At 42.4% G+C, this 10219-nt stretch overlaps 1 protein-coding gene and 1 non-coding gene across 2 annotated transcripts; one reads left to right on the top strand and one right to left on the bottom strand.

Annotated features, from left to right (window-relative positions):
- Nucleotides 1–4081: 4081 nt before the first annotated feature.
- Nucleotides 4082–4188, bottom strand: LOC117130382. Its single transcript, XR_004453798.1, has one exon. It is a non-coding gene; the product is annotated as a small nucleolar RNA R71 (small nucleolar RNA).
- A 688-nt stretch (nucleotides 4189–4876) lies between these two features.
- On the top strand, nucleotides 4877–6277 carry LOC117130381. The gene has a single exon (XM_033283267.1). The coding sequence runs from the start codon at nucleotides 4877–4879 to the stop codon at nucleotides 6275–6277; it is 1401 nt and encodes a 466-aa protein (XP_033139158.1).
- The last annotated feature ends 3942 nt before the right edge of the window (nucleotides 6278–10219 follow it).

Genomic DNA, 10219 nt, shown 5'->3' with positions numbered 1-10219 from the left:
CCCTTCCCGTGCACTGTTCGGGTGTTTTTGGCCCACGTGGGCTGTCTGGTCAGTACACACAGGACGTCCGTGGGTGTCTGCCAGCACACACATGACGTCCGTGGCTGTCCGTGTGGGTACGTCTATGTTCGTCAGCACACACAGGACGTCCGTGGCTGTCCATCAGTACACATATCAGCACGTTGGTCCTTGGACTCAGCACGCTGGCCCTTCCCGTGGACTGTTTGGGTGATTTTGGCCCACGTGGGCTGTCTGTTCATTACACACAGGACGTCCGTGGGTGTCCCCAGCACACACAGGACGTCTGTGGCTGTCTGTGGCTGTCTGTGGCTGTCCGTTAGCACACACAGGACGTTCGTGGCTGTCCATGGCTGTCCGAAAGCACACACAGGACGTCCGTGTGTCTCCATCAGCACACAAAGGACGTCTGTGTGTGTCCGTGTGCACACACAGGACGTCTGTGGCTGTCCATCAGTACAAATATCAGCACGCTGGTCCTTGGACTCAGCACACTGGCCCTTCCCGTGGACTGTTCGGGTGATTTTGGCCCACGTGGGCTGTGTGTTCAGTACACACAGGATGTCCGTGGGTGTCCGTCAGCACACACAGGACGTCCGTGGGTGTCCGTCAGCACACACAGGACGTCTATGGCTGTCTGTGTGTGTCCGTGTGTGTCCGTCAGCACATACAGGATGTTCGTGGCTGTCCATCAGTACACATATCAGCACGTTGGTCGTTGGACTCAGCACACTGACCCTTCCCATGGACTATTCGGGTGATTTTGGCCCACGTGGGCTGTCTGTTCAGTACACACAGGACGTCCGTGGGTGTCCGTCAGCACACACAGGATGTCCGTGTGTGTCTGTAAGCACACACAGGACGTCCGGGGCTGTCCGTGTGTGTCTGATGAAATCCTAGGATGATGCTCTGGAACAGATGGGATAATCCTTGCAGAAACAAATCAAAAGACTCAAGCTTCTCAAGGTATGTGGATCGAAAGGTGACACATAAGGCTGCAGAAAGGCTTCTTGATACTCCTAGGCTTAGATCGGATATGACACACCTCTCTAAAGCCCTTGGGCGTTGGATATTACACACCAACAGACTGGATATTACACACCAGACACACTTCAACTCGCCAAAGACAAGAGAGAAGAGAGAAAAGGGTTTTTGATAAAAAGATTGCTTGTTTTTGACTGATAGGTTTCGAAACATATAAATAGAAGAGACTTGTACATGCACAAGCTCTTGGAACTAGAAAAGAAATAAAGGAACACGCTCCCTTTGTTTAAAAATAAAAATGAAAGACATAAGTTTTATAAGGCATTATACGCTAAACCGGGATCATCAAATGAGAGATGTGAAAGTAACATATGGCCTCATTAAAAACCTATCTTTGGAAAACCCAGTGGGACAAAACCAAAGACATGGAAAAAGAGCACACATATGCTACTTGCTCATTTGATGATCATTTAGAAAAAGAAATGGCTTGGATAGTGGTGAGTGTGTCTTGATTGATCCAGCTCCCTTCAAGACCTTCTTCTTGCTTCCAAATGTTCTTCAAGGTTGCATCCTCAGCTACAAGCTCTTCAGGTTCAGGTTCATGCTTCCAGTCCTTGTGATATCTCATGATTTTAATAGGTTTTAGTTTCATATTTAGCTTATTGTGATCATTTTAGATTGTATCTAGGTGTCTATATTGCATATTTTTGTTCATTCATGTGCATTAAGGTTTGGAATGTCAAATTGGAAGTTTTGGGCTACACTGGAAGGTTATTGTTGCAAATCAGATACTTATGGGGCAAAAACGAAAGGTCACGAGAATGCAGGGACCAAGATTGCAAATCCTAGATATTCGTTGGGTCTTGATTGCACAATCTGAAGTCTATGGGTCAATTCGTGAGGTCTATTCTGCACATTCCGAAGTATTGGGTCGATTTGTAAAGAATCAAAAGGCCAGGGACTGGTCTTGCAAATAATGAAGAAGTATCCATTGGAGAGCACGAGCTTCTTGGTCGTTGCGAGAAGATGACGAGCACGACGGCGGAGGCGGATACCACGGCTTGAGCTACGGTGGAAAGCTTGGCGGAGGAGAGACGACGATTGAAGCTTGATAACTGCGACGGCGAGAAGCACTCCGGCGCTGCGACTTGTTGATGACGACGATGGCGTGTATTGCGGTGGAGATGGAGAACTCGTGGCTGACCACTCCCGATGGCGATTCCGGAGCATCCACGCGGGGTCGAGCAACGCGGGATCGTGTCTTGCGTGCACAGAGAGAGAGAGAGTGTCGACGGTCTGATGGGGGGTGAAGGCTGCGGGTTCCCTTACCCGCACGCACGAACCAAGAAGACGCAACGACGATTGACGCGGGGTGAAGGCCGCGGGTTCCATTACCCGCGCGTATGAAACGGAGCTGCTCGACGGTCCAACGCGGGGAAACCAACTCGGGTTATCGCCCGTGATTACTACCCGGGTCGCGTCTTTTACTTAGTTGATTTTAGATATTTTTAAGGGCATTTTAGACTTTTTAAAGTAAACCATTAGGTTTAACAAAAATATATAAATACTCTTGTAATCCCTAAAGGGGAAGGATCTTGTTTTCTATCTAATCACAAAAGAACTTTTAGGTGAAAGATCTTATCTTAATCATTTTCTCTTGTGATTATTGGATTATCTTGATCACTAATCATGATTAGCACCAAATCATCTTTGATTCTTGGGCTCATCATGAAGAGTAGTGAGTAGTCATCTTTGGATTCATGGGCTAGGGTGATAAAGGGTGATTAGAGAAGATCTAGGGTGTTTAGTGTTAGATTTACTTATTTCCTTGCTTGATGAGGGTTCTCAATGCTATTTTAGTCATGATCACACTAAAATAGATCCCTAGGCATTTCCTGCCCACAAGGTGTATGTTGAAATGCCTGAACCAACTCTTCAATGCTTTTAGCTTGCTTTACCTAAGAGATTAGTTGTTAAAGGAGTTAAGATTGCTATTAGACTTGATCTCCATGTTTGATTTAGTAACATTCAATCTAAGAGATTAGATGCTTGAGTTGCTTTACCAAAAGAACATTCATCTAGAGATAGAGTTTGTTTAGCTTAGTGTCTAGGCATAAGGAAAGTGTTTGATTGATAGCTTGCCACCTCTAGATTCGATCTACATCACCCAAGATCAAATGCCTAGCCCAATGAGTCCTCTTGTTTCATCATAAGAAAGAAAGCTTTGTCCTTTGTTCGCATTTAGATAGTAATCTAGTCAAAAATCATCTCACAACTTGGTAGCACTTAGATTAAGCATGGTCTTGCATTCCCTTTGCTTTAGAATCACTTAGAACTGGTTTGACATCCTTTATATTACAACATTTGATTAGGAGCCTTGAAACTCCTATCATCAAATTGGCGCCGTTGCCAAGTTCTAGGTTAATTGTGACATTGGGATTTAGTCACTTGCTTGAGACTAAGTCACTTTTTCTTTTATTTTGTTAACTCCTAATATCAAATTGGCGTTGTTGCCAAGTTCTAGGTTAATTGTGACATTGGGATTTAGTCACTTGCTTGAGACTAAGTCACTTTTTCTTTTATTTTGTTACTGGTTCTCTTTCAGGCTCACTTTCAGAGATTGGAGTTTGAAATGGAACACAATCAGAATCAGCCTCATGATGGAGTGGCCCAAGGAGCTGCAAACCTTAGGCCAAAACATCCACAGCGCCAAGCTAGAGCCATTGGAGCCTATGATCAACCTCACATTCATGGTCATAGGTTGGGAATCAGAGCACCAGCTGTGGAGAACAACAACTTTGAGATCAAGTCAGGACTGCTCAACACCATAGAGAACAACAAGTATCATGGTCTTGCTGCTGAAGACCCTTTTGATCACTTGTACAAGTTTGATAAGTATTGTGGCTTGTCCAAGATAAATGGTGTTTCTGAAGATGCTTTCAAGCTGAAGCTATTCCCTTTCTCTTTGGGAGACAAGGCACACCAATGGGAGAAGACTCTTCCAAGTGATACTGTCACTACTTGGGATGAGTGTAAGAGAGTTTTCCTAGACAAGTTCTTCTCTACTTCAAGGACAGCTAAGATCAGGAACGAAATCTCTGGGTTTCAACAGAAAGGTCTAGAGAGCTTCAGTGAAGCATGGGAGAGGTTCAAGGGCTATTGGTCTCAATGCCCTCATCATGGTTTCAGCAAGGAGAATTTGCTTAGTACCTTCTATAAAGGAGCTCTACCACAGTGCAGAAACAGACTTGATACTGCCAGCAATGGTTTCTTCTTGGGAAGAACTGAGGAAGAAGCAGAAGAACTGGTAGAGAACATGGCCAAGAGTGACTCAGTCTACAGTGAGGAGCATGATAGGATCAACAGAAGTGATGATCAACAGACAAAGAAAGAGCTGAAGTCTTTCCAAGCCAAGTTGGATCTACTTCTTGCAGAAAAGGCTAAGCAGGAAAAGATGAACTTTGTTGGTGACCAGAAACAGGAGGCACCTCCAGTGATCAATGAGGTTGATAGTTTAGAAGGCCAAGAGGAGCTGTGCTTCATCAATGCTAATGGCACATGGTACAAGAAAGAGCCCAACTTTCAGTACCAAAACAACTACCAGCAAAGGCCACTCTACAACAATCAGCAAGGAGGTTACCAAGCCAACCAGTCTCCTCAGACTCAAGGAAGCTCTTCTCAAGCTCAAGCTCCAGATTCAAGTGTGGATTCTATGTTCAAGCAACTCTTGGAATTTCAGGCTAGAAATGAGAAGACCATGATTTATGAGTTCAAGAACATCCATGCAAAGATTGATGAGAACTATTCTGACCTCAACAACAAGTACATGTAACTTGCCTCTCATCTCAAGGCTTTGGAGAATCAAGTTGCTTCTATGCCTTCGTCCTCCAAGAAGACTTTACCAGAAAAACTAGAAAAGAACCTCAAGGAGTCTTGCAATGCTGTCTTCTCCACTACTTCTCCAAAGATTGAGCTGAGTGATCATGAGAAAGAGGAGGATGAGATTGAAAGACTAGTATGTGGAACTGAGTTTGGGGAAGTTGAGAGATTTGTTGTAGCCACAGCTGAAGCACAAATTGTGAAAGATGCTGCCACAAAGGTTGAAGCAACGAATCTGCAAAGAGCTGAGCACAAGGCTGACAACAAGCTGAAAGAGGTTAAGCTAGAGGAAGCAACTAAGGTTGAGCTATCACCCTATGATCAACTCCCTTTCCCCCAAAGAGTTCTCACCAAAGCTCAGAAGAATGTGCTCTCTAAGTTTAGAAAAAATCTTAGTGATGTTGGGGTCAGGCTTCCAGAAATCTCGGGTATGCGTGAAGCTCATGTCCAGATGATGCTCATCAATGACATTCTAGACCACCAAGCTGAAGTGGCTGAGCTTTTGGACATCTCCATTATGAAGATTGATCCACCAATCCCTCCAAAGTTTCTCCCTAAGATTGAGTCTCAAGGGATGTTCACCTTGCCTTGCAACCTTGGTAAGTTCACTTTTGATGATGCTCTTGTTGATTCTGGTGCAAGTGTAAATGTGATCTCAATGAAGATGATGAAGAGCCTAGGGATTGAGAGCATGGAGCCAAACACATCTTCCCTACAGTTTGGAGATTCCTCTTCTACAACTCCTATTGGTCTCATCAAGGACTTCCCTTTGAAGATTGGAGCATGCACAATTCCTATAGACCTCACTGTTCTGAAGATGGCAACTGAGAAGAGAGTCCCATTGATCCTTGGCACTCCATTCTTTACAACAGTGGGAGCTTGCATAGACTTTGCCAACAAGAAGGTCACACTCCTAAATGTGAACAAAGCTGTCTCCTATCCACTACAATCTCCAAAGATGAATGCTGAGTATTGTGGAACAATCACTTGTGGAGCATCCTCCATTGAGAAGACCAAGGCTGAAGGGGTTGGTATTAATAAAGAAGGTCTTGCTGGAGAGTCTTCTAAAGAACTGTGTGATGAGCACTTGGAAAGTGCTAAAAAGAAGGAGGTGAGTAGAGCTACAAAGGTTGCTCATGACAAGAAGAAGATTGTGAAAGAACCTCATCCTTCACCTCTTGATAAAACTCTTCACACTCTCACTCTTCACCCAATGAAGCTTAAGGATGGGGCCATTGAGTATAAAATAAAGTGCAAGGGAAGGTCTAAGCCATTCTCAAGTGCAAGGGCCATCATCACTCCTCAGCTCCAAAATGATCCAATCAAGCTTCAAGAGCTTCTCTCTCAAGTCCTCACCATCACTCTTGAAGGTGGGAAAGATCCTCCTCCTCACTAGCCAATTGGAAGGAAAGTCAAGCTAGAGACTTAAAACAAGCTCACTTGGGAGGAAGTCCCATGGTATCCTTTGTATATATTTTTATATATCTTTTTCTTTCTTAAGTGTGTTTGAATAAGCTTAGGGACAAGTTTGGGGGAATTCTCAACAAATTCCCAAAGGTCATGTCAAAAATTCCAAGGTGACAACAAGTCCTCCCTCTTCATTTCCCTTCTCTTATGACAGCCAACTTCAAGTAAGTGCATTCCACCCTTGTAAATTTTTAGTTTTCATGTTTATCTCTTTCCCTTAGATCTCTTCTTTGAGCTTATTCTCACACAAGAGACTGTGTGAAGTAAGTTTGGGGGAGAGTCTACTATCTCACATTGTGTTTTGTTTTGTCTACTTGTCATTAAGTCTCATGCATTGCATTGTAAATAATTATTTGCATAGAAAACCCACAAAAATTAAAAAAATTTCAAAAATCACAAAAATAAGCATTTAGTTGCATCATTTGCATCTTTAGGATTGAGTCTAGAAGCATTTTGATTGCATTCATGCATTGAAGAAACCTTGTAAAGAACACATGTCTAGAACTCAATTTGACATCCTAGCTAAACATATCAAGTAGCTTAAGCATCTTTTGAAAAAGCTTGTAAGCTTCGAGCCTTGAAAACTCTTCTTGAAACTTGTTTGCTTGCTTGATGTTGGCATTGTTCTTAAGATCAGCTCCAATCTTAACTTGGCTTGAATGAACTTAATATCTCTTGCATATGGGCATTTGCATACTTGATCATGGATCTCATACACATTTGGGTTATCTTATTCCTTTATATCAATCTTTGTTAACCCAAATGGCATTCCATACCCTACAACCCTAGCCATTCTTTGAGACCAAACATTAAATTGCATGAGTGAGGCCTCTTTTGATAGCTTGTCATGTGCAAAATCTTGAGAGTATTGGAGGCGACATATGTTTATTCTCATCTCTTACTAGCATAATGAGCTAGCACTTAGGGATGGTGAGAGGGGTTTGTGTGATCTAAATTTTAATATCTTGGGTTTGGAAAGTGAGAAAAATGAGAGAGATGAACAAAAGAGTGTCAATAGAAAAGAAAACTCTAGGGACAAAAAGGAAAGTATGAAGCTCTAGATTATGTACAAAAGAACCTCCCCCCTAAAAAAAAAAAGAAAAAAAAAAAGAGGAAAAGAATCAAAGAGAAGGTGGGGAAGGAGATGAGAAAGAGTTAGAGCTAAGTGTTGTAAAGAAAATGAATTAAAGTCCCTAGTTGGTTGAGTCAAAAGAAAAAGAGAGTTGTTCATTGGGTGAGTGATGTGAGTGGGTTTTATTTTGGTTTTGAGATGATGATAAAAGGGTAGAACTTGTAATCACTTAGGAAAAGGATAGAATGATGAGAATAAATCTATGTATGCATGAGTTGCTTCTAATCTTAGATAAATTTTGCATAATGATCAAGTTCCTTGTTCTTGAGTGATAACCACCTTAAAATAATAATATTTGAATCCTTCTTTTCATTCATATTAGATTATTGCTTACCTAGCCAAATGATTGAGATCATGTGCCCATTTATGAGAATTCACCTTGTGTGTGTGTGTGTGAATCAATGTGAGAGCTGGTTGAAAGAACTTGTTAGTTGATGAGTATTGCAACTTGAGTAGAGGCATAAGAGTATGGATATGCCTAGAGAAGTTAGAGTATAATAAAGGAGTTGCTCATGCTATTTGCTATGTTTTCTTTGGGATGTGATATTGAAGGCTAGAAAGTGTTTCTTTTGGTTATAAGCTCCCAATTTTAAATATCTCCCTCTTGATTGTTTTAAAAATTTACTTGTGGACAAGTAAAGGACTAGTGTGGGGGAGTTGATATCTCATGATTTTAATAGGTTTTAGATTCATATTTAGCTTATTGTGATCATTTTAGATTGTATCTAGGTGTCTATATTGCATATTTTTGTTCATTCATGTGCATTAAGGTTTGGAATGTCAAATTGGAAGTTTTGGGCTACACTGGAAGGTTATTGTTGCAAATCAGATACTTATGGGGCAAAAACGAAAGGTCACGAGAATGCAGGGACCAAGATTGCAAATCCTGGATATTCGTTGGGTCTTGATTGCACAATCTGAAGTCTATGGGTCAATTCGTGAGGTCTATTCTGCACATTCCGAAGTATTGGGTCGATTTGTAAAGAATCAAAAGGCCAGGGACTGGTCTTGCAAATAATGAAGAAGTATCCATTGGAGAGCACGAGCTTCTTGGTCGTTGCGAGAAGATGACGAGCACGACGGCGGAGGCGGTTACCACGGCTTGAGCTACGGTGGAAAGCTTGGCGGAGGAGAGACGACGATTGAAGCTTGATAGCTGCGACGGCGAGAAGCACTCCGGCGCTGCGACGGCGAGAAGCACTCCGGCGCTGCGACTTGTTGATGACGACGATGGCGTGTATTGCGGTGGAGATGGAGAACTCGTGGCTGACCACTCCCGATGGCGATTCCGGAGCTTCCACGCGGGGTCGAGCAACGCGGGATCGTGTCTCGCGTGCACAGAGAGAGAGTGTCGACGGTCTGATGCGGGGTGAAGGCTGCGGGTTCCCTTACCCGCACGCACGAACCAAGAAGACGCAACGACGATTGACGCGGGGTGAAGTCCGCTGGTTCCATTACCCGCGCGTATGAAACGGAGCTGCTCGACGGTCCAACGCGGGGAAACCAACTCGGGTTATCGCCCGTGATTACTACCCGGGTCGCGTCTTTTACTTAGTTGATTTTAGATATTTTTAAGGGCATTTTAGACTTTTTAAAGTAAACCATTAGGTTTACCAAAAACATATAAATACTCTTGTAATCCCTAAAGGGGAAGGATCTTGTTTTCTATCTAATCACAAAAGAACTTTTAGGTGAAAGATCTTATGTTAATCATTTTCTCTTGTGGTTATTGGATTATCTTGATCACTAATCATGATTAGCACCAAATCATCTTTGATTCTTGGGCTCATCATGAAGAGTAGTGAGTAGTCATCTTTGGATTCATGGGCTAGGGTGATAAAGGGTGATTAGAGAAGATCTAGGGTGTTTAGTGTTAGATTTACTTATTTCCTTGCTTGATGAGGGTTCTCAATGCTATTTTAGTCATGATCACACTAAAATAGATCCCTAGGCATTTCCTGCCCACAAGGTGTATGTTGAAATGCCTGAACCAACTCTTCAATGCTTTTAGCTTGCTTTACCTAAGAGATTAGTTGTTAAAGGAGTTAAGATTGCTATTAGACTTGATCTCCATGTTTGATTTAGTAACATTCAACCTAAGAGATTAGATGCTTGAGTTGCTTTACCAAAAGAACATTCATCTATAGATAGAGTTTGTTTAGCTTAGTGTCTAGGCATAAGGAAAGTGTTTGATTGATAGCTTGCCACCTCTAGATTCGATCTACATCACCCAAGATCAAATGCCTAGCCCAATGAGTCCTCTTGTTTCATCATAAGAAAGAAAGCTTTGTCCTTTGTTCGCATTTAGATAGTAATCTAGTCAAAAATCATCTCACAACTTGGTAGCACTTAGATTAAGCATGGTCTTGCATTCCCTTTGCTTTAGAATCACTTAGAACTGGTTTGACATCCTTTATATTACAACATTTGATTAGGAGCCTTGAAACTCCTATCATCACCTTGGTGCTTTCCATGATCACATCATCCCCTCCCACTTCAAAAAGATTTGTCCTCAATTTTTGTGTTACCTGCAATAGAAGGGACCAAGTCAGTAACATCAGAGTTTATAATCAGATTATACTTACCTTGCAAGTCTCTTTGATAGGCATTGTTGCTGACTGGTTCTATTAGGTAGAAGGAACTGATACATTTGGCTTTCCTCACTCCTGAGGCATTACTTAAACCTGATACATTGAAACAAGACAAGTTATCATCATAGAGTAAGAGTTTTATCCCAAA

Source organism: Brassica rapa, unplaced genomic scaffold (genome assembly GCF_000309985.2).
Source record: "Brassica rapa cultivar Chiifu-401-42 unplaced genomic scaffold, CAAS_Brap_v3.01 Scaffold0423, whole genome shotgun sequence".
Lineage (NCBI taxonomy): Eukaryota > Viridiplantae > Streptophyta > Magnoliopsida > Brassicales > Brassicaceae > Brassica > Brassica rapa.
This window is presented reverse-complemented; position numbering and strand designations above follow the sequence as displayed.